Genomic DNA, 25,495 nt, shown 5'->3' on the forward strand with positions numbered 1-25,495 from the left:
TGACTCATCAGAGAGTAGAAGTTCCTTTTTATTTCTAGGTAAAATATTATTAGGATTTGGTACTGAATTCTGTCAAATGCTTGTGTGTCTCTCTCTGTGTGTGTGTGTGTGTGTGTGTACATATATTGAATTGTATGCTTTTTTTCTCTCCCTATTCTGTTAATTTGGTGAATTACTTCCACATTAGAATGTTAAGCCAGCCATGCATTCCTAGGATAAGCCATACTTGATCATGATGCAGTATCCTTTTTATGTATTACTTTTATTCTTTCTACAATATTTTATTAAGAATTTTTGCATCTTTGTTCATGAGGGATACTATTCTATAGTTTTCTTGCAATGTCGTTCTCTGGCTTTGGCATCAGAGAAATACTGGTTTAATAAATCAAGTTGCAAAAATTTTCCTCCTCTTCTATTTTCTTGAAGGGTTTATGTAGAGTTAGTATTATTTGTTCTTTGAATGTTTGATAAAATTCATCAGTGAAGCTATCTGGGTCTAATTTTTCTTATTGGGATTTTTTTTACGTTGTTCATTTTAAATAAAAATTTTAATTTAAAATAAAAAACTATAAAACTTGCAAATATAGTACCAAGTTCTTATTTATATGCTCTTCCCCCAGTTTTCCTAATGTTAACATGTTACACAATCATGGTACATTTGCCAAAACTAAGAAGTTAAAACTGGTAAAATGCTATTAACTTTAGACTTTATACAAATTTCATCAGTTTTCCCACCAATATTTTCTAGGATCCAATCTGGGAAACCACATTATATTTAGTACTGGGATGTTTTAAATTACAATTCCAACTCACTTAACATATATTTTCTGTTTCTTCTTGCACCTATTTTAGTAGTTTCTCTCCAGAAATCTGTTCATTTAAGTTGTCAAATTCATTGGTATACAGTTATAATATTCCCTTATTATCCTTTTAATATCTGAAGGATCTATATTAATCATCCATATTCCATTCCTAGAATTTATCATTTGAATTCTCTCTCTTGTTTTTGTTATCAATATATCTAGACATTTATCACTTTTATTGATTTTTTTCAACTAACAAGCTTTTGACTTTACTGATGTTCCCTATTGTTTGCCTATTTCATATTTCATTGAATTCAGCTCTCACCTTTATTATCTTCTTTATTCCTTCCATATATTTTGGGTAAGGTTCTCATTTTTTTGTTTAGCTTCTTGATGTGGAAGACCTAGGTCATTGAATTTAAACTTTAATCTTTTCTAATAAAAGCACTTAAAGGCATACCTTTCTCTCTAAGCACTACTTTAACTGCATTACACAAATTTTGACAGGTTGTGTTTTTTTATTCAGTCCAAAATATTTTCTAATTTCCTTTGTAATTTCTTTCTTTACTTGTAGGGCATTTATGTATTTTTTTAACTTGCAAATATTTAGATATTCCAGATATGTCTATGCTATTGATTTCTACTGTAATACCACTGTGATCAGAACACACTATGTATGATTTCAATCCTTTTAATCTTTTTGAATCGTTTTATGGTTCAACATATGGTCTATCTTCAGTGTTTACACTTAAAAAAGAATATATACTCTGCTGTTTTAACCAAGTTCATATTCAAAGTTTACATATTCAAAAAATAAAATTAATTAAACAAATATGGGCTAAAACCTATATTAAAGTAGAGCCAAATGAAAAAACAATCCAAATGCCTTTGGAACATAGTACTCAGACCTTCTATGCTCAGTGCAGTATATTCTGAGGACAAAAATAAATACAAAGAAATCTTTAAAACTTATTATTTATGATCTTGATAATAGTATGTTGGTTATAGAACTTGCCAAATTTGAGACAACATGACCTTCAAAAAACACTGACTATAAATGAATTATATAGCACATATGATTTTTTTTCAAAGGGTCCATGACATGAGTGATACTAAAACAAAATTTTTAAACCATCACAAAATCAACAACAAATGCTATGGAAATGAAGAAGGAAAGCTCTTCTTGACAGAAGGATCTCAACCACTTTTGGGAGAAACCTAAAAGCAGAACTACACTCAGCGAAGAAGGTTATGTTGGTACAGGTGCGCAAGAAGAGAGGCATCCATATCAGAATGAGAGGGGGTGGGGGTAATTTTCTGGAGGAGGTGACAGTTCACATGAATCTTTATAAGAAAGGAGCAGGAGCTACCTAAGTGTAGTACAAGTAACCACTTTTGTAAATATTGACTCAGGCACAGATCATCAACAAATCCTAAAACCACTGGGTGGAAGGTTGTTGGTAAACAGGACATTAATACTCTCAAATTGTCACACCATAGATTAAACTAGTTAAAGAGAGCGAAAGGCACAATTACAAATAGGGAAATCTGGCTAACTTCAATTTAACTAAATGGTCAACTCTATCATCACCAGTAATCGTCAAACCGATGTCACTTGCCTCCCAATTTGATACATTGTAATGAACACAATTTCACCTATGTAGTATTCTTGCCAAAAATGTTTGGACTGTGTATAACCATGAAAAACAATTAGACAAATCCAAACTGAGGGACATTCCACAAAACAACTGGGCTAGATGCTTCAAAAACACTCATATCATGAAAGAGAAGAAAAGGTAGCAAATGTTTTGGTTGGATCCTCTATTTAAAAAAAATCTAAAAAAGACATTGTCGGGACAACTGCAGACATATGAACATGGACATTAAATAATAGTATTGTATCAATGGCACGCTTTTTGAGATCACTGCATTATGGTTATACTGGAAAACGCCTTTGTCTTTAGGAGATACATGCTGAAATATTTAGATGTGAAGTGTTACTTTTCTTATAGCTTACTGTCAAATGGTTAGGCAAAATAATTGTTCCTGTGTGTTTATATAGTATATGTGACAAAATCTAACCACTGATATATCTAGGTGAAGGGTATGCTTGTCATTACATTATTCTTGCAATGTTCCCATAAGTGTGAAAATTTTTAAATAAAGATCTGGGAAAAAAATTAAAAAGAACTACAGGAAGAATAGAAAATCATGTGTAATTTCCAAACAGTGAGCAGAGAAAAAGAAACTCAACCGATGGAGCAAAAGTCAGTAAGGGATAATTTTAAAAGAAGCAACAAGAAAGTATAACAGAAAATATTGGGCAAGATGATAGCAACTAGAGTGTCAGTTTTCTTGATTGTAAATGGCAGAGCTCTCTGATTAGGTTAAAAATCAGATTTATACTAAGAGACAAATCTTTTAGAAAAGATACAGAAAGCGTAAAAGGATCAAGAAAGAAGTAAAACAAACAACAGCAAAAAACAGGAATAGTAATTACCATTCTAGGCAAAAAAGAATTCAAGGTGAAAAATACTAGTTGCAAGAAAGATGGATATGTTAGACTAACAAAATGTACCCACCATGAAAAAAATTCATGAATTTATAGGATACCAGAATATAGCTTTGAAATATGAAAGTAAAAGCCAAATTCAATTCTAAAATCACATTGGTGATATGAAACTATGATTTTAGAAATCTTTTAGATCAAGTATGTTAAAATTAAGTAATTTATGGAAAACATGAATAATCCAGTTGATCTAAGGGATATATTTAGAGAATTTATGGTATGCTCTCAAAAAGCAATAGTGTTACTGATATTTTGCTAGGTCAGAAAAAATAATGTTATTTAAAGTATGTGATAACAGTATTGTGGTTATATTTAAATATCAGTCCTTATCTTTCAGAGATACACTATTTTTTGGACGGAATGATGGAATGTCAGGGACTTGCTCAAAGCAAACAAGAAGAGGGAGGAATGGGTAGGTGATGAGTTGGGAGGCCCATTAGCCAGAGTTGATAATTGTGGCACCTGGGCGACGGGTGCATGTTTGTTCACTCTTCTAATTTCTATTTCTGTATATGTTGGAGGATTTCCAAAATAAGTCTCTAAAAGGAAACTGCCAAATATTTAAAATGAATAGGTGTATATCTAGCCTGTGCGGGCTCTAGTGAAAGGTTATTCATTAGATCTTTATTCATAGAAGAAAAACTAGAAAATAACTTTATCAGGTGCGAGTATGTGAAGGGTTATGTAACTTATGGAACATCCAACTGTGAAATGCTACGTAGCCTTTCTGAAGGATGATGCACTTTTATCAGGAGCACACAGAAAAATGTTCAAGATAAATATATCTTTAAGTGAAAACGTTGCAGATCTCTCTTTCTGTTCCCTCAGCTCTTCCACTACCTCCTCCCACCCTCTGTACACACACACACACACACACACACACACACACACACAGAAGAAAAGTCAGAACAGACAGTCCAAACTGGGGAAAAGAATGAATTAGCAGGGGCAAAGGGAGAGGTGGAGGCAAAGAATCTTTTACTTTCTACTTTGCATAATTCTGAATTATTTCAGTTATTTTTCTATAGCATGTATTTTGAAACTGAAGAAAGGAAAATGTTCATAAAAAGGGAAAGAGATGTGAATTGTGATTTAGCAATTACTCTTCTAAAGTGCCCTGTCTTCCTACTTGGATTCACTCTCTAAAACTCCCTGTTTATTTTTTGAGAACCAGCTAATGCAATTTTAGTCTACATAACTAAGCATGCAGTGAGAAGGGTGGAGTAGGAGTTAGGTCGGTCTATTTACCCCCACCACGCCTGGCCATGTTCCTGACTTAAAATTCAATACTTAGCATCCTGAAAATTGCTAACATGTAATAAGCAGTGACCTCTAACGATTCGTGGATCCTTGTTATAAACAAGCATATTAATTACTATCTGCTCAATATTTTTGTTTTCCAAACTACCTGGGAAGTCCTATTCGTGATTATCTTCCATAAACTGATAGTGTTCTTGCTTCGTTTCAATTTTCAAAATTCTGAAATCTTAATAATCTGGAATTTAGATAATGAAGGGAATATATATAGTTTAATGAAGGGAATATATATAGTTATCAATGTGCAATATTTGCCAATCCAGGTTTCACAGGGGTGTTTTCAAGCTGAGGAATTTGGAGCATGTAGACATTTCAGGGCAGGACCCTTTGTACAACATTCTTCTCTAGGCATCTCTGATAACTTTGAGTATATATGAGAATCACTGTAGACTGAGAAAAACCACAGTCTCAATGGGGTAATGCTAAAAGGAGGAAAGGATGTTCTACTCCCTTCATTTAGAGGGGAAAAGGGGTAGCAGGATATGCCAAGGTCACACCGCATTTACTGGCAGTAGGATCTTGGGTTTTCGGGTGCCAGTGAAACTCAGTATCACAGCTCTCTTCCTACTACGGTTGTTTGGTTTCTGCAATTCCTTCCAGTCTGTTTACTGATGATGTTTCTGTGCTTTTAATTCTCAGATCTTTGGAAACCATTTTCTTGACATAAGAAATGATGCCTGGGATATAGAACATCCTCAGTAAATGCTAGCTATATAAATGGATAAATGAACAACAGAGGGGCTAGGTTGATTCTCCTAAAACCTCCCTTAGATTCATCATCCAATGATGCATTTTATCTGCATCACATCTCTTATCGGTGGAGCCAATTCAGTCTCTAGTACCTGTTTTATTAAATGTATATAGAGGGTAAAGTGTGGCAGTTGATTGTGATGCTGCCTCAGTCTTGTGGAAGAAGAAGGTAAATACATGAGCTAAAATGCCAATACTGGGATGCCTGGGTGGCTCAGCGGTTGAGAGTCTGCCTTCGGTGCAAAGCCTGATCCAGGGTCTGGGCATCAAGTCCCGCATCGGGCTCCCTGTGAAGAGCCTGCTTCTCCCTCTTCCTATGTCTCTGCCTCTCTCTCTGTGTCTCTCATGAATAAATAAAATCTTTAAAAAAAAATAAAATGCCAATATTTTACACAGCTGGGACAACATACTGAATCTAGGGTAAGGCATCATAATGACGGATGCTAGGGAGGTTTCAATGATACTCATGACATCATGCTCTTATATACCATAGTGTGGAAGCTGGATGTGAAAATAATGAAAGTGTTTTAGGTATTTGAGCACGTTTCTTAATTCATTGAATCCTCATAACCATCCTAGAAAGGTAGTCATTATTAATCTCACTTCAGAGATGAGGCTTAGAGAGAGGGTGGCTATGGCACCAGGTTATAGAGCACATACCACACTGAGCTTGGAAACTTAGTGAGGTCTGCTTTCTCTAGAATCTGTGCTTTTTTTTCCAGGTTATATGAATCCTGAGTCCTGCAATGAGACTATGAGTGGTTTACAACAATGGACCCAGTGTTTTTTCAAAAGAAATGCTTAATAGAAAGTGAGGTTCCTTTTGCACATGAAGTATAACACCACTGGCCTCAGAGCTGGAGGCACAGTAGAGACATTGAGGATGAAGCTGATAGAAGAGTAGAAATCACTCGGGGAAGAGACTACAGGTGGTTTGGTCTCACTGACGGCATGAAGGCTAGTGTTCTAAATGCAGATGACAATGCTCTCCAGGCAGGAAGTGAGGGCAGTGACTAGGAGGCTCATGTCCTGACACCTGTGGGTATTCGTACCAAGCTAAAAGTAGATCCTCTGGTTTTAATACTTAGGGTTTTGCTCTTCTGATCATAAGGTAGGCTTCCTCTGATAAAAAATCTGATTCATCTGGATAAGACCTACAACAGGTTACTATTAGAAGCATGAGAGGATCCCAAGATCTTGTTTAGAATTTAATTTAGTAAGACATATACAAGTAGTAAGATTAAAGTTACCTGAATTCACACTCTCATGTCTAAATTGAAGTTTTAAAAATAAGTAAGATCCTTTGACCGAGTAACTAAATCCATAGGAGTTTTCCGTCTGAACCTCTCTCAGCATGGGATGGAAATAATCCTCCCTCTTGAATTCTAACAGAAGCATCCTGGTATCTCGTATTGTCTAAGGTTTCTAAAACGTTTTAAAGTTCTGTATAATACTGCCTATTGCAGCAAGAGTGGAGAAAGATCCAATGTTCAACAGCAGGCAAATGATTAAATAAATAAGGCATTCTCATGAAGCGAATCAAATAGAACTTTAAAGATTATATAGAATGAAAATATTTATGAGTGGAATTCAAAATAGTGTGTATACTAAAATGATAACAATGAAAAATTATGGATGAATGGGGAGTATAATATTCAAAGATGAAAAGAGATGTGGGTTTAAGACCTATTCTTAAAATAAAAACTTTTAAAAATAAGAGATATTGAAAAAAGTGGTATAAAAGAGTATCCCATGAAGAAGAACCATGATTCAAAAGTTTTGGCAATTGGCAACACACACACAGAGACATATTTATATGTATATCAGAGGTGTTAAAAAGCTAAGTGAAAAAAAGTGAATCATTTGCAGAGTTAAATTTGGCTTTTTTTTTTAAACATTTTATTTACTTATTCATAGAGACACAGAAAGAGAGAGAGAGAGAGAGGCAGAGACACAGGCAGAGGGAGAAGCAGGCTCCATGCAGGGAGCCTGATGTGGGACTTGATCCCTGGTCTCCAGGATCACGCCCTGAGCTGAAGGCAGCGCTAAACTGCTGAGCCATCCAGGCTGCCCAAATTTGGCTTTTATTTTATTAAATTTGTGTCATATAAGTATTTATGCATGGACAGATGTGGAAGGTCTTTAATGTGATTTGTGAATGATTTTTCTTGCACTTTAATGTTTTTGTGTGTGAAGTGAGGTAATGAAATATATACCTTATTAGTAAAATTTGGTAGAAAGTTTGGAAAATAAAAGTTTAATAGTAAAAATCATCTACCATTATTCCATGACCCAGAGATCTACCTACTACGACTATTTTGACCTTTTCCTTCTATAATATTTTCTACACATAGCTATATTTTTTGAAGAAAAGTAGGAACATATTGAACAACAGGTTAGTATCCTATTCTATTTCATTTAACAGTACCTCCTAAAAGATTTTCCCCATGCCCTTAATTATTCTTGGAAACACAGTTTTAATGGCTGGTTAATAAATGTACAATTTATTTAGCCATACTATTCATTTCTATTACAAATAATGCTGAATGGCATATCTTTGTAAATGAATCTGATTGTATCCGATTCTTTTTAAAAGTCCTATTAAAAGACGTATTTTTATTTATTTTTTAAAAAGATTTATTTATTTATTTATTTATTTATTTATTTATTTATTTATTTATTTATTTATTATGATAGACACAGAGGGAGAGAGAGAGAGGCAGAGACACAGGAGGAGGGAGAAGTAGGCTCCATGCCAAGAGCCTGATGCGGGACTTGATCCCGGGACTCCAGGATCGCGCCCTGGGCCAAAAGCAGGCGCCAAACCGTTGAGCCACCCAGGGATCCCTAAGAGATGTATTTTTATTTTATTTTATTTTATTTTATTTTTTTATTTTTTTTAAGAGACGTATTTTTAAAGGTTTACTAAGATCTAATTCACATAGAAATTCACTCGATTTAGGTATGCACACTTCCCTCATTAACTGATTTTTTAAGCATTAGTCTTCAAGCTGATTCTACTTGTGTGCACACATATATGTGAGTACACATACACGTACAGCCTAACTTCCCCATCCCCTCAAATTGAGAATCATCGATGATGAGAGATGATTTTGGCACAGCCAAAGAAAAAAAGACGTATGGTTTTGGTAGAAAAAAACATCTTTGAAAGCAAGTAAGGGGGATTAGGTTGTTTAGAAATAGAATTATGGTCAAGTCTCACCTCTCTATTCTTTTTTTTTTAATATTTTATTTATTTATTCATGACAGGCACAGACACAGGCAGAGGGAGAAGCAGGCTCCATGCGGGGAGCCTGATGTGGGACTCGATCCCGGGGCCTCCAGGATCAGGCCCTGGGCTGAAGGCAGCGCTAAACCAAGTAGCCAAGCGCTACTTGGCTTCTACCAAGTAGTCCTCATGGGACACCGCTGAGCCACCCGGGCTGCCCTCACCTCTCTATTCTTTAGGATGAAGAGCATTGATAAGCTGAAATCTGATCAATTTGGCCAATCACGATGCCTCAAAATAACTGTCTTTCTTCATTGCACCTGTGGGGTTTTGCTTCAAATGTTCCATGCCAAGAAGAGGCCGCCGCCCATTCCCTATGCATCTATACTAACCTGCTACGCCTTCCTCACCCAATCCTACTTTGCTCTGCTCCCCAGGCAGAAATACCAGTATTCTTTGCTCCAAGGATGCTGTGAGTTGTAACACAACACGGTGTGGCCTGGTACACTTCTTATACTCCTAGGACTACTCCAGCCTCTAAGCCCCCTCATTCATCCATCCAATCCCCAGCCAACAAACGTTTACTGATCACCTGCCCTACGTTAGGCGCTATAGTAACTGCTAGAGCACAGTGTGAACAGAACAGACTGGCAGTGCTCTTAAAGAACCTTCCACGTAGCCTGTCTTTGTACTCATCACCTCCCTCCTTCATTCTCCAACATCAGGTCTTTTTCCTCGAGGCATAAAATCCTCCCCTAACTCCTAAATTTAGCGCAAACAACTCATGCTATCTTTTCTTCCATCTCAACTTTTGAATCCTCTAGTTCTTACTTCCATCCCAATCCCATCTGGCTGGACATTTCACAGCCTTCCCCCCAGCTCTTTCCACTTTGTCTTACGGGGTTCCTCATGTCTGTTTTCCTTTTCTTCACATTTCATTTGAAAGCAACCTTCTGCCATGAGCCTTCCTGGATTAGCAAGGCCAGCTCTGGGATTCAGTAATGTATTTTAAGCTAGACGCCAAAAGTTTCTCTGCTCAAATAGCTGAGTGGTCTGGTCTGGGATGGCAGCAGCCAGGGGAACCTTGATTGATTGAGGGTGATCTGGTTGTTGAAGGGTAAATCTGGTTGATTTAGGGTGAATCCACACCTAAGTGTCAAGTTCTCTCCTCCTAGCCTGGGAGAAACCTAAAGACAAGAACGTTGCTTGATTTTAACGTGAGACCAAATCCCCCCTGGGGTAGTGCACTTACCTAACTAAGACTGGGATCTTGGGCATCTTCTTGGAGACTTTAAAGAAACTCGTGTCACCTTTGTTGTCAGTGAAGTACACGCCGGCCACACTGGTCACGAGGTTGCCAGGGAAGGTGAAAAGCACCCTTTCATCATCACCCTGGTTGGCCCAGTCCCAGGCCTGGCCTCCAATGAGCAAGCCCCCTCCACGTTTCATAAACTTGACCAACTTTTCTGTCATGGTTTCGTTGTAGGCGTCAATGCAGTAAACCCCCAGGGAGTCTTTCACTTCTGGCTCGATCTTCGCCTCCACCCCAGAACCCTCAAGGATTTTGGCCAGGGGTGCCAGGGATGGGTGTACACCAATGGGAGCCCCAGGGGAAGAACAAAGCCAACCTACTGCATTGAGGAGAAAGGGAGTGAGCTGGGCTTCTACCAAGTAGTCCTCATGGGACACCACCACCAGGCGGCCTCGGCCGTAGGAGGAGGCAGCAATGAGGACCTGGCCCATGTCATTCACCATCACTGGGAAGGAGGCCTCTCCAATTAGAAGCAGTTCACATGGGATGGCATCTTCGGGAACATCCCAGCTGGTCACTCCATTCATCAGGGCCTCAAAGGCAGCAGAGGGAGTTGCCATGGCTGGATGGATTTCTGTAGAGAGGAGAGAAAAGGCTCAGTTTGGCAAGGAATAGATAAACAAATAAATAATGGAGCCAAACAGTTCACTCTTTCCCTGGTGGTGGCAATTCTTCTGACAATGTAGCTGAGACCGACTCTGAACTAACTCAGAGATTCACCAGGGGTGTTGAGGCATCCAGCCCAGGAGACCCCATCGCACCCTGCTCAGTCCTCCTGAACTCTTATGGCTAACCTAAAAGAGCTTGGCACTTTGCCATTGCAGAAGGAAACAAACAGAAGTGGAGAGTGTGGGCAGAATTGTGCCCCCAAAGAGATACCTTAGAGTCCGAATTCCCAGTATGTGTGAATGGGACCCTATTTGGAAATACGGTCTTTGTAGGTACCATCAAGTTAAGATGAGGTCATAGTGGGTCTGATTGAGCCCTGATTTAATGACTGATGTCTTTTAAGAAACAGCTGGATGCAGACACAGACGCATAGGGGAGAACAGTAAGAGAAACAGGAGCGACACATCTATATGCCAAGGGAGGCCAGAGGTTGCTGGTGAGCACCTGAAGCTCTGGAAGAGGCATGGGACAGATTTTCCTTCAGAACTTCCAGAAAGAACTGCCCTACCAATACCTGGACTTCAAACTTCTATGACCCCCGGACTGTGACAGAACATATTTCTGCTGTTTTAAGTCACCCTGTGTGTGGCGATGTGTTACAGCAGCCGCTGGAAATTAATACAGTGGTGCAGCATGCTGACCCGCCCCCCTCTGCTCCCATGTCCATCTTACTAATCCCAGCTTGAAGATCCCAACATTTCAGCCTGGAAAGTCTGGGTCCTCAGAGAAGTTTCTTTGGTCACAGTCCCAGGCTGGGGAAGAGGAAACCATAAGTCCTCTGTGGCTTGAATCCAGGTCCCAGACAACCAGGAATTATGGCAGATTCTTACTTGTACCTGGACGCAGTGGAGCAAGGTGTGTATGTCTGTGGATGTGTACTCACGTCAATCCTCTGCTTCTTCACCATGAGCTCCCTGCTCATGATGCTTGATGTCTGACCTCCACTATATATTCTCTACTGAAGCAACTCCCCCAAAAGCAGATAGATGTGTTTTCATCGGACATCGAGGGCTTGGCCTTCTCACTGACCACTCGACGGCACCAGACAATGCTGCTCTCCCGGTATCTGAGGCTCTCACTGCCAGTTACGTTATGGCCAGAGCCAACCTCATCACCTTCAACCTGCTGACCCATCCACTTTCCATCCTTCCCTTACCTCTTCTGAAAATGCAGATATCCCTTATGTTTTTACCTTTGGTCCTTAACCTCTCCCTTTCTATTTCCCTTGTCAGAGAATATGCTCACTCTCAAGGTAATACGGCAGAGCAGTTATAAGCTCAGGCTTCAGGAATTAGGCTACCTGGGCCTGAATCTTGGCTCTGTTTGCTTACTAACCGTGAGATGGGGAAACATCTGAGACTTCATTTCCTTATTCAGTAAGGATAAGAGTATCTAATAGCACATAATGTTGTCCCAAGGATCAAAGGAAATAACAGTTTAAGTGTCTTTCAATTATTTACTATATATATGAGGATGTGTATGTGTGTGTGTATGTAACATGAATTTGTTTATGTATATTTACTTATAAGTATGTGGTTAAGAGTAAGGTATTTAACTTAGAAATGGGCCTAATATAGAATTCTGGTTTTTTTTAATTTATTTATTTGTTTTTGAGAGAGTGAGACAGCAAATAGGGGGAGAGGCAGAGGGAGAAAATCCTCAAGTGGATTCCCCGCTGAGTGGGAAGCCCAGTGTGGGGCTCAATCCCATGACCCACTAGATCATGAACCGAGCTGAAACCAAGAGTTGAAGGCTCAACCAACCCAGCCACCTGGACACCCCAGAGAGAATTCTTATAAAGTGAACAAAAACCAAACCTCGTGTCAGATTTTATAAATACTGGACTAAGCATTTTTTTAAAAAGATTTTATTTATTTACTCATGAGAGACACAGAGAGAGAGGCAGACACATAGGCAGAGAGAGAAGCAGGCTCCCTGCGGGGAGCCCAATGCAGGACTCAATCCCAGGACCTGGGATCACAACCTGAGCCAAAGGCAGACGCTCAACCACTGAGCCATCCACGTGCCTTGGGCTAAGCATTTAATGATTCTGATTTTATAGTTTTCACATCATGGAGCCAAAGCTAACACTAATATTAATTATTATAACATTTAGTTCTCAAGCGTTTCCGCTGGTCTTTGAGAAAGTCCTGGGCCCAGACACTGTGCCTTCCCAAGCACAGATGAGAAGGCCCTGGTTCTGAGGTGACAAATACACCCAAGATCCCTCCTGGAAGAGCACACTCTACCATTTGCAGTGGTCTCTAAAACTAAAGAAGTCTTAAAGGTAGTCTTTTCCTTCCACACTAGCTCCTTTTCGGTACATCACCTGAGCTCAGTGTCCCTAGATGTGAGGGAGGGTGACAGCTACCTCAGAGAACCTTGGAGACATAGAATCAGCAGGCAGCTGGTTAACAAGAGCTGGTCCCTTCCTCGCTCTTCCTGGTGTCCACAAATAGCCAGGACCGCAAACCGCACAGTGTCACAGCTGTGTCCCTTCTCCCTCCTGTCCCATCTCCAGCTGGTCACAGGCCTGTCAATGTCATTGTCCATGGTTTCCAACTACACTGCCAGTAACCCAGTTCAGATGCTCACTAATTCATTCCTCGACTAAACTGATCCAGTTTCTAAGTCACCAGGGTCTGTTCTTGCCTCTCTTCTTCTAAAGCCACTGATAGCTTTATTTCCCAGAAGAGATCCCCCTCCCAGAGCTTTGCCTTTTCCCGAAGGGTTTAATCAGACACTTTCATCCTGGGGTTTAAGGTCTCCAGGGCTGGCTGCTCCTTACGTTTTCTAGCCGTGTCTCCGGCCGCCTAACCTCTCTGCAGCTTGCAGGACACTTGGCATTCCCAGACATGCCCTGCTTTCATTTCAGAGTCTCTTTCCATCCCCTTTCCTTCATGTTACCTCTCCCACATCTTTCTATCTGTTGAAATCCTATCCTTCCAAGAGAAGATGTTCACAGAAGAGGAAATTTAAATGGCCAGTTAGTCTATGAAAATATGCTCAAGCTCACTGGTCAGGCAATTCAAAACAGAATGCATGATGTTGTCCACAAGATTATCAAAAAGGAAGAAGGCGAAGGAGAAAGGGAAGGAGTAAAAAGAAGGTGAAGAAGATGAAGGCAAATAATAATGCCCGATCTAAAAACCATAGTAATAATAATAATGCCCAATGCCCAAAAGGCTAGGAGGACACTACCACAATCTGCTGGAAGGGCCAAGAAGCTGAGAGCAATCTGACAGTGGCAGCTCCATTTCAGAGGTGAGCCTGTCCTCGGTCCAGCAATCCCTCTTCGGATGACCTTTCTTACAGAAATAAGAGCAGCAGTACTGGGATACAAGGATGCTCACTGCTGTAGGAAACTACCAACGGAGACAGATAAATGCAAACCTAGAAATGGAGATAGATGAGTGACAAGGAATGTTTTCTAGAACCATCCATGACTTGTGTGGGTGCAGCTCTTTAACCCAAAGCCACACCTATCCTTCTGTGTACTCACTCCCCTCAGTCTGTCGTTACAACATAAGACCCTGGGGCGCAGCCCTCCGCCACGCCCCCCTACCCTTGCCAGCCATGCATACACACCCCACAAAGAGCTGTGCATCAGACCCCACCTCTACGGGCCCCTGTTGCTGCCACTGGTGCTCCAGAAACACTCAGAGCAGGGAACTCACATTTCTGTATTTCGAGCTAGTTCATGGGAGAACTATCTGTGCAGAAGTGACAAAGGGATGGGCATGTAGCCTGGAGATTTGAAAAGCAGGGGACCAGAAGGAAGAAGGCTGTTCCTGTGAAGTTACTTCCTTCTACCTGCCAGGCTTTGGTAGGGAACACTCAAGCTCCCCTCCTCTGGGCCAGTTTCCCAAGTCTGCACCACGACTAGTGGGACTGCAACGTAGCTTCAGCCTTACAGCAATGCTGCATGTACGGCAAGCCGACGTCGGAGAGGAAGAATGTTTGAATAGAGTATGATGATCTATATGACAGGATATCACGTTGCTCTGACAAAGAATGAGTTAAGTCTGTTTTGCATCTACACAGAACACCCTAGATATACTTTAAGTGAAAACCTCAAATCACTGTAATATATAGGGCACAAACCCATTTTTGTATGGATGAAGATAATAATAGTAGGACTAGTAAATTTAGCACGAGTGATGACCACACACTGCTTCCCAGGTTCCAGGCATTATTTTAAGTTCCTCAGTAAATCAGTTAATCCTGACAGCAAACCTGTGAGGTACGTACTATCACTACTCATTTTAGAAGTGGACAAGAACAAAACAAAAAACGTGATGGCCAGACAACGTGTTACTTGCTCAAGTCACACAGGTGGGAGTGGTGGAGCCAGGATTCAAACCCAGGGAATCTTGTACTGACTCCACATTCTTAAGTACCAGGATTTTCCGTAAAACAGAAAGTCTATGGAGGCCACATTTCAACCTGCTGACTTTAATTAACTGCATTAGGAAGAGAAGAGATGAATAGCAGACTTTATATAAACCTACATCCTTTGAATTGTTGTATGTATTACTGTTACCGTTAAAAATAACACAGGTAGGGGCACCTGGGTGGCTCAGTTGGTTAAGCTTCTACCTTCTGCTTGGGTGATGATCTCAGGGTCCAGAGATGGAGCCCCGTGTCATTCCTCATCTCATCCCACTCCCTGCTCAGTGAGGAGTCTGCTTCTCCCTCTCCCTCTGCCCCTCCCCGCTGTCTGTGCGTATGCACGACCCCCCCATCACTCTTAAATAAATACATAAAATGTTAAAGAAAAATAACACAGGTAATATAACTGCAAACAAGCAAGGAAACACACATTAAATGACTGACCATATACGTCACTGGATTGTTCAACTGATCATATCTCACTCACCCTAAAATGTTTCTTTTTCATCTCCCAATCTGTTGAGTATGTACTCACTAAAAAATGTGATTTCCCCCTCTATAGGGTCCTTTGAACTTTGCAGCTGGTTCTGTTCCCGCTCTAACCAGCTATATCCATGACTCCAACCCTGGACTTTTAAACCACATGCTTCCTGTTTATGCCCGAATCCCTGTTGGCTCTCCTAGCTTGGGGAGTGTAAAGGAGCACAGTCCAGGGGGTCCCTTTTATTTCTCTCCCTTTTATTTCTTCACCCATGGTTCTCCTTCCATGGCTTCTGCTTTCTCTCCTCTGGGCCAACTCTGGCCTCTCTCCTTCAGTTTTCTGGAACCCAAGGCACCTCTAAAGCAGAAGGTATCTCAGGCACATCCTGTAACTGTGAGAGAGAGCTTTACGAATCCCCTACCCCTACCACAAAGAGGCCCCATGCTACCTAAATGGGGCTTCCCTTTAAGAAAGAGATGTATTCGGAAGGGAAGGAGGGTAGCAGGCCTGTCTTGGATGCTGCACCACATCCTGGACCGTAGTTTGATTTCAAATTCAAGTAGAGTAAGTGTCTGAGATCAGGCGATATGTGTGATTCTTTGGATTCCCCAGGAGAATCAGCAGGTGCTCCGTGGATGGATAACTGAGTGATGGACGTAGGTGTCAAGGGCAGACCTAGGATCGCTTCTTCAGCGAATAGCTACCCTGGCCTTGCGAAATGATTAATATCACATTAATAGGGCAGACATCCAGTCCTATAGGTCTTCTCCTCTTCATACCATTTTCTTCCATGAACTCCTTGTTTCTTTTTTCCTTATACGTACATCCAATACCCTTTCCAATGTCCATTAACTTCTACTAAGCTAGAACTGGTGTGGGTTCGCCCTTTTTTTTGCATTCTGTGCCACATATATGCAGACCAATCTTATCTATTTTTCATTAAAAAATGGTTCAATCAATATATTAAAAAAGAGAATATGTAATACACGTGGAAAGACATAGATGGCAAAATAAGAAAACAATTTTAAAAATCAAAGATTCCTATATACCTACTACCCAGCTTAAAAAACAGACCGTTGCCAGTATTTCTGAAGGCTTTCTCGTGGTCCTCTCCAATCCCTTCCCACACTCCCCCCCAAAAATAAGCACGATTTAAAATGCTGCTTTTCTATTCCCCTATTCCTATCCCACCATGATCCCTTCCTAATTCCATAGTTCCCCAGGGACTCTCTTGCCCTCACTCACATTTGCTCACTTCTCTCCCAGCGAGGTCCCAGGAGAACAGCATCACCGGGAGCGCAGGGCCAGGAGCGCTGACCTGCCTGCCCCCCAGGGCAGAGCGTTCTATGAAAGGGACACAGGTGGGTCTTAAATCCGAGGGGCTGTCCCTGTGGAATTCTGGGGTGGGATCCTCTCTGTTTGTCTGCAGGCCCTGCCCCCAGCCAGACTTTCCTACACAGGCCCAGAGCCAGTCTGCACAGAGCCTGTCGGTGACGTCAGAGGAGGGGCTGGGGAAGGGGGGCGGGGGGGGGGAGGGGAGGGGAGCCTAGCAGCTCAGCCTGGCAGAGAATGCTCCAGACCCGCAGAATGCTCCAGGCCCCGGTTTGGGTGGGGTGGCGGTACACAGACCCCGCCCTCTTGCACTTTTACACACACACACACACACACACACACGCACACGCGCATCTGGGGTGGGGGTGGGGGTGGGCTGAGAGTGGGCAGGGGGCTCAGTCCCAGAGCCGGCGTCTGCAGCGACCAAAGGGCAGCAGGACAGCAGTGATGCTCGGTCAGCAGCCACCTGCGCGACCCGGAGCAAGCCCTGCCTCCCGCACCAAGCTGCGGAGGAGACGCGGGCCGTGCGCGCCCCCATCACACAAAGCGCAGCCAACACAGCCGGCGGGGTTCGGCGCCCCGAGGGCAGGCGGGCGGCCGCGGCCTCGCGGAGCCCGGAGCAGGCGACCCGCAGCGAGGGGCACGCCCCGGGGTCCCCCCGCGGCCTCCTGCACCGCCCTCCGCTCCTCGGGCCTGCGGGGCTCCTGCGGGGCTCCCGCGGGGCGGGGTCAGGGTCGGGGTGGGGGGCCCCCCCCCGGGAAAGTCCCCTCCCCCCACTCCCGCTTGGCCGGGGGGCGCAGCGCTCCTTTGTGTCGCCGGCCCCGCTCCCCGCCCCAGAGGTCCCGGGCCGCCCGTCCCTACGGGGAAGGCCGCGGGCGCGACGCACCCAGTTCTCGGGAGGGCGCGCATCTCCGTGCGGTTGGCGCGGGGGATCCCGACGTGCTGCCGGGGCGGGGGGTGCGCGGTGGGTGGACAGCGCAGGGCACCCTTGGCTACGCCTTCGGGTCCATAACCCAAAACGGCCCTCCGCGGATTTGCATCACGCCGGGGAAGGCGAGCCTCCCTCGCCACCTGTTAATGATCCGGTTTGACCTGAGGATGAGTGGCGGCGACTTACGCAGGGCTCTGCATCGTCTGCGTGGTCCCATATGCCACTCCTGCCAAGTTATAAAAATAAGAATATATTCCATTCCAGGCAACAGAGAGCGAGAGCCTATCCTATGTCTTTCCTGAAGTCTTTTCTGATAACCAGTGGACAGTCGCTCCTCCCCGCGGTCACCTGTGAGTTCTGCTGTGTCCAGTGACTTCACGGCCCTCAGGTGCTGGTTCCAGGGAGAGAAATGCAGGACTGTACAGCAGTTAAAAACTCAGACTGTCCCCAGAGGTCCTGGATTCAGATCTCAGCGCTACAATCTACTGGCTGAGTGGCTTGCGGCAGGTAACTTAATTTGCGCCTCATTTTATCTGTACAATGGGGATGATAAAATCAGAACCTATATTACAGATTTATTGTAAGGCTTAAATTTGGTGAGTGAGTAGTTATAAAGTTCTCAGGCCAATGACTGGCAGACGGTAAGACTGTACCAGGGCCTCTTAAAAATAAAACATTCAGGCTGTCCTAAGATTCAATATTTCGTGTTCCAGGAAAATGCATACCCTTTAATACTGACTAGAGTTTTGGTCCAAATCCAAGTCATATTTCCTTTCCTCAGCCCCCCTTCAACCTCCTTCCTCTTTCCTTTCTTCTTTAAAATTTTCCCCAAATTGAATCGTATAAACAACAGTCAATAGGCAATGGAGACAGGTGAACTCACTGGCATAAAACATGGAAATCCAGAGATCAGTTCAGGACCCTACCCAGTGAAGGACCACCTGAGTGTCAGTGAGCACGTCCTTTATCTCCCAACAGGGCTCAGGGTTCTGAGCTAGTCAACAAGGCCGGCTGGAGACTTGCTAAGTCCCTTTCCGGTCTGAAATGACAAGACTAATAGCACCGCAAGGCAACCCCCCACCGCCCCAGTATTGAATTGCATGAAAAATTTTAAAATGCAAAACAAAAACGCACATATTGCTCCACCTAAAAACGAATAATCAAAAAAGGACAAAAACACACGTGGGGAGGATAGAACCTAATTCCCATCTGAAGATAGACCTGAGATTTGATGGGGAGAAGATGTTTTAACTGTCACGTTTTGTTTCTTAGAAAGGAGGAGACGCGCGCGCACACACACACACACACACACACCCACACCCACCCATGGGGGGGTGGAGAGCAAGTGCGCTGAAGCAAAGGTAATTAAATACCCGCATCTGATAATTCTGTTATTTTCTGTACGTATCTTTAGCTTCGAAACCTTTCATCGGGAGAAGTGTTTAAAAAGGGCAGAAATTCCTGGAGAAGAATGAAGCACGGAAGGAATAAGAGCCAGAGGGGTAGAAAAAATAAATAAATAAAAAATAAAAAAGCAGCAGCAGACACAGACAGGGAGAGCCCACAGGGAATCCTCTTTGGAAGACGTCTGCCTCCTTAGGCCCAAGCGGTCTCAGGCCCACACCCGGACTCCCCTCCCCCGCGCGCCCCCGGACCCCGGCCGGGTCGCTCCTGCTCCCGGGCTCGGTCGGGGCGCCGGGGCCTGCTCCGGTTCCAGAACCATCTCTGGACCATACTCACCCGGTAGCCAGCGATTTTCGCACCGGGCTACTTCGGAGGGGGGGGGAAGGGGCCCCTCTGCAGAGACGTGGTAGGGAGGCCGGGCGGCCACCCTGCGGACTCGGGAGTCGGTGGAGGTGGCGGTGGCGGCGGGCGTGCGAGGAGGGAGCTGGGCTGCAGTGCGGAGCGGGGCTGGGGGCGGGGCGGGGGCATCCCGGCAGCTGATTGGCCGCCGCGGCGGGGGGGCGGAGCCTGGCCGGCCGCCCCCAGACCTCAGAGGCCCCGCTTTGTGTCGGTTTCGGGGAGAGGATGCTGCAGCCCCCAATCCTGCATGGGGTCCCCCGCACAGCTCCGGGAGGGCGGCAGGGCGATTTGTTAAAATAAAATCGTAAATCCGTAAGGCTCTTTACCAACCCGGGAGGGGTTGCTAAGTACAGATCTGTACATGAAACGACGCAGAACTATTTACCAGGAGGAGGGAAATCGACGTACGTGTGCCAGGAGTTAGGCTCCCTCTCTCTTCATGTTTTTAATGAACATTTCACACGGTAGTAAAAAGAGGGAGCTTGCATTTTTGTAAGAAAGACTTTATAAATGTTCATATATGCTTATCTAAACAGAAATTATATGGAAAACACACATCAAACTATTAGAAGCAGTGACTTCAGATAGTTAAGAGTAGATTACTTTTAAGTATTTTTTCTTCCTAGACTTCGTTCGGTTTCAATAGAAAGGAATATGTATTATTTTGCGATAAAAATGATAAATGTAATCAACTAAGATAAAGTGTCTTTGCTCAGATAGCTGGTAGTGACACATCTATAAATATGATTTCTCCCTGTGTGGGGGATTCTTGAACTTTGTCCCTAGTCCTAGTCTTGTTTTAGTCGAGAAAGAGCAGGATAGAACACTTGATTTTGAGCCATAACCTGATTTATAGGGTCCTGTCTTGAATCTATGTCTGCTCATCCAGCTTGGTAGCTCAACTTTAGAAGCCAGGAGTAAAAACCACTTGTCCTTCTTATGGCTCATCCCAAAGGGAAAGATTTGTGTGGCCTCTGTACATTCCTCTGTTTCCTCACCCTTCACCCATCACTGCACTGGCCCCTATTTTCTGGGTGCCTAAGGAGAAGATATCACTGACCCAACTGTTCTCAGGGAGCAACCATTAAAAAGCTTTCTCCCCTACCACAAAACAGTGTCCAGGCTGGAACTTCCACCGGAATGTGGATTCACTGGTAAAGGGGACAGATTACTACACCCTGTATTACTTAGGGTTTCATTACAACTCCCCAAACTAGAGTACACATAAGTCAAGAACTGTGTTTTATTCTTCTGTAGATTCTCTGCTTCACGTGGCCACAAACAGGTACTTGGTAATGGCTGCTTGATGGATGGATGGACAAGATGCATGATGTGGGGTGAGGAAGGCATCTAGCACACTCTTCAACAGGATCCAGAGCAACTTCACATTGAAAACCAATCAAATTCCAACTTTCCTATGTTGTAAGTTTTCTCTTCTTCATGTTATTTTCTTTTTATATTCTCCCATAAGCCTTTTGTTTTCTTCCTGTATCTGCTAAAATTTCAGCTAGCCTCTCTGTTTCAGACTTCACGCCACTAGCTCAGTTTTAAATCCTATATCCTTCTAGAGTTTCTCATTTGCTTTCCAGTTTCTACCTTGACTGCCATTAAATCCTGAAAGTGCTGAAATAACTTTTGAAATATTACATTCTGTAAACACTCAGCTAAATTGGAATGAATGAATAATTTATTAAAAATCCAAACTATAAAATATTATGCAATTCTTAAAAAGGATAAGCTCAAGTCATACCTTGAGGAATGCTCTTAATATATATTTTCAGCAAAAAAGTTTGTAATGCTCCTTTTGAGTGTTTATGTTTATGTAAGCAAGAAAAATAAGGACACATTTGGCTACCTCAGGATGTGGAGAGGTTTGACCAGTAATTTTTTTCTTCAGACCCTCTGTATTTTTAAAATGTTACAAACATAATTTTTGGGGAAAAAGACTATTTAGAAATACCACTCTTAGGTGGTATCACCAAAATACATATACTAGAATGTTCAAAGCAGCACCATCCATAATAATCTAAAACTGGAAGCTACCTAAATACTAACCTCCCTGCTTTCTTACCACTAGTGCTGTCCAGGCACTATCTTCTATTACAAATGTCTAAAAAATATTATTTTTCAGAAAAATTTGAGAATTTATTTTCAAAAGATCTTTAAGGAAATTCTAAAGGATATATCTCAAGAAGAAATAAAATAATCTTATATAAATTATCTGAAATGTAAGACAAAATGTTAAGAGACTTCTAAAGCCGGCACTGAGAAAATACCTTACTTGGGACAACCCTACCACTGAAAATTCACAGCAATAAAAGTTGGACAAAGTATAGGAAACAATGGAAGACTCTGAAGAGCAAATAACACAAGGAGAACTTGAGAAGCTATAATCCCAAGGGAAGGAAAACAAAGGACATGAGCTCCACATTTGCTAGGGCTTTTCTGTTTAGGGCATTTCCCAGCTCATAATGCAGGAAAAGCGAGGCCACTCAGAAAGTGTCAGGCTTACTGGTTCAAGATTCTCAAACCAACTGAACTCAAAGTGCAGAATTTCAGACAAAAGAGAGTGAATATAAAAATCTATGCGCAAATTCCCCTTAGTTTGTCATTGGCTGACTCTTAAGCTAGCACACACAAGGAGGGACCCCCACCTCCAAAAAAATCCATCAAAACTAGTTGAAAATACTGGCTAAAATGCTAAACAACTGACAGACATTTCAGTAGCTGTACTGTTCTAGAATAAAGTAGTGGAGGTTAAGTCCCACAAAAACAACACACTTATCAACACACTGCTTTCAGTTGAGACATGAGAAAATCCATGACCGTGAGAAAATCCATGACCATAAGGATTTGGTCTGGGGTAAGGGAAAAATTTGAAATGCGCTAGTTTTAAGAAAGTTTTAACTCTTGATAGTATGAAAATATTCATCTGGTATTTTACCCATTTCTCACCCCCCCAAAAAAATCCTATTTGAAAAACAATAACATCAACAATAACTTTATAACTTTTCATTCCTATGTCTTGCACCCAATCCAAAATTTAGGAGGAGGCTAAAAATCAGATTACATTGCCAAGAACTCAGAAGAAACAGCAAATGATAGAAACAGACTCACAGGTGGTTTGGACATTTGCATTCTTTGGGACTTACTTTAAAATAACTGAGTCAATATGTGCAAAATCACAGAAGCAAGGCTGGAGAAATTTAGTATAGAATTAAAACTCATAAAACTCACATATACAAAACCCTAAAGACCCTATCAAAAAACTGTTAGAACTATTAAACAAATTCATTATATTCAGTATGGTTGCAGGATATCTAATCAACATACAAAAATTAATTGTTTTTATAAACTATGAAGTATCTGAAAAGGAAATTAAGAAAGCAATCCCATTTACGATAGCACTCAAGACAAAATACTTAGGAACCAACTTAACCAAGGAGGGAAAGGATCTATACACTGACATCTATAAAACATTGAAGAAAGAAATTGAAGACACAAATAAATGAAAAGATATTCCATGTTCATAGATTGGAAGATTAATAATGTTAAAATGTCCATACTAACCAAAAACATCTACAGATTTAATACAATCCCTACCAAAATTCCAATAGTATTTCTTACAAAAATAGGGGAAAAAATCCTAAAATTCATATGAACCACAAAAGAATTCAAATTGCCAAGGAAGTCTTCAGTTAGAAGAATAAAATTTGAGGCATTACAAATGAAAACCACTATAAGATACCACCGCACAACAGTCAGAATGGCTAAAAGTAACAGGGCAGGAAACAACAGATGTTGGCGAGGATACAGAAAAAGGGGAACCCTGTTACATTGTTTGTGGGAATGCAAGCCAGTACAGCCACTGGAAAACAGTATGGAGGTTCCTCAAAAAGTTGAAAACAGAGCTAGCTACCCTATGACCCAACGATACTGGGTGTTTACCCCAAAGATACAAAAGTAGTGAGCCAAAGGGACACCAGACCCCAAAGTTTATAGCAGCAATGTCTACAATAGCCAAACTATGGAAAGAGCCCAGATGTCCATCAACAGAAAAATGGATAAAGAAGATATGATTACACACACACACAATGGAATACTACTCAGCCATCAAAATATGAAATCTTGCAATTTGCACTTAGAGGGTATTATGCTAAGCAAAATAAGTCAATCAGAGAAAAGACAATTATCATATGACCTCATTCATATGTGGAATTTAAGAAACAAAACAGGATCATAGGGGAAGAGAGGTAAAAATAAAACAAGACAAAAATAGAAACAAATCATAAGAGACTCTAAATCATACGAAACAAACTGAGGATGCTGGAGGGTAGATGGGTGAGGGGTTGGGGTAACTGGGTGATGAACATGAAGGAGGGGACATGATGTAATGAGCATGGGGTATTATATAAGACTGATGAATCACTGACCTCTACTTCTGAAACCAATAACACATTGTATGCTAACTAATTGAATTTAAATTAAATTACAAAACCAAAACCAAAAAAGCCCCCAGAAAAACAAATGCCTGATTTCAAACTACACTACAAAACTAGAGTAATCAAAATAATCAAATTATACTACAAAGCTACAGTAATCAAAATACTATGGTACTTGCATAAAAACAAACATATCGGCCAATGAGAAAAAACAGAGACCCCAGAAACAAACCCACATTTACATCCAACTCATCGTCAACAAAGAATACCCACCAGGGAAAGGATAGACCCTGCAATAAATAGTATTGGAATAACTACTGGCTATCCACATGCAGAAAAATGAAATTGGACTCTTACACCATATATGAAAATCAACTCAAAATGTATTAAAGACTTAAATGTTAAGACCTGAAATTGTAAAGCTCCTAGAAGAAAACATAGGGAAAAAATTTCTTGACATTGGTCTTGACAATAAATTTTTAGATATGACCCCAAAACACAGGCAACAAGAGCAAACATTTAAAAAGTGGGAGTAGGGATCCCTGGGTGGTGCAGCGGTTTGGCGCCTGCCTTTGGCCCGGGGCGCGATCCTGGAGACCAGGGATCGAATCCCACGTCGGGCTCCCGGTGCATGGAGCCTGCTTCACCCTCTGCCTGTGTCTCTGTCTCTGTCTCTCTCTCTCTCTCACTGTGTGCCTATCATAAATAAAATAAAATAAAAAATCTGTCTTTAATAAAAAAAAATAAAAATAAATAAATAAAAAGTGGGAGTATTTCAAACTAAAAAGCATCTGCACAGCAAAAGAAAAAAAATCAACAGAATAAAGGAACAAATTATGCAATGGGAGAAAATATTTGTAAACTATATATCCCCAAAAAGGGGTTAATATAAAAAATATATAAGGAATTCAAACAACTCAATAGCAAGAAAATAGATAATCCAATTAAAAAATGAGCAAAGGACCTAAATGGATATTTCTCAAAAGAAGATATAGAAATGGCCTATAAGTATATGAAAAAGTACTCAAGTCCACTAATCACTGGGGAAATACAAATTTAAACCATGACTTATTACCTCACATCTGTTAGAAGGGCTACAAAAAGATAAGTGTTGGTGAGGCTATGGAGTAAAGGAAACACTTGTGCACTGTTGATGTGAATGTACATTGGTAAAGTCATTATAGAAAACAGCATAGACATTCCTCCCAAAATTGAGAATAGAACTACCATATTATCCAGAAACCCAACTTCTGGGTATATATACAAAGAAAATGGAAAAAGAAATCAATATCTGGAAGTGATATTTGTACTCCCATGTTCATTACAGCATTATTTACAGGAGCCAAGATATGGAAACAACTTAAGTGGCTATCCAATGAATGAATGGATAAATAAATTGTTGTATGTATATACAATAGAATTTACTTAGCCATATAAAAGAATAAAACTTGGCCATCTGTGCTGA

General features: G+C 41.7%; 1 protein-coding gene across 3 annotated transcripts in view; it reads right to left on the reverse strand.

The window, feature by feature from the left end:
• Positions 1-25,495, reverse strand: part of TCAF1 (TRPM8 channel associated factor 1) — a 51,666-nt gene that overhangs the window by 19,450 nt on the left and 6,721 nt on the right. For 2 of the 3 annotated variants that reach the window (XM_055335347.1, XM_055335349.1), the window contains exon 2: positions 9,921-10,554. In XM_055335347.1, coding sequence (XP_055191322.1) covers positions 9,921-10,540 — 620 coding nt within the window. In that variant the 5' untranslated portion in view covers positions 10,541-10,554. Of the gene's footprint in view, positions 1-9,920; positions 10,555-19,525; positions 19,677-25,495 lie in introns of those variants that run through there. The other variant, XM_055335348.1, reaches the window with a different exon arrangement.

This window comes from Nyctereutes procyonoides, unplaced genomic scaffold (assembly GCF_905146905.1).
Source record: "Nyctereutes procyonoides isolate TBG_1078 unplaced genomic scaffold, NYPRO_anot_genome, whole genome shotgun sequence".
NCBI classification, from domain to species: domain Eukaryota; kingdom Metazoa; phylum Chordata; class Mammalia; order Carnivora; family Canidae; genus Nyctereutes; species Nyctereutes procyonoides.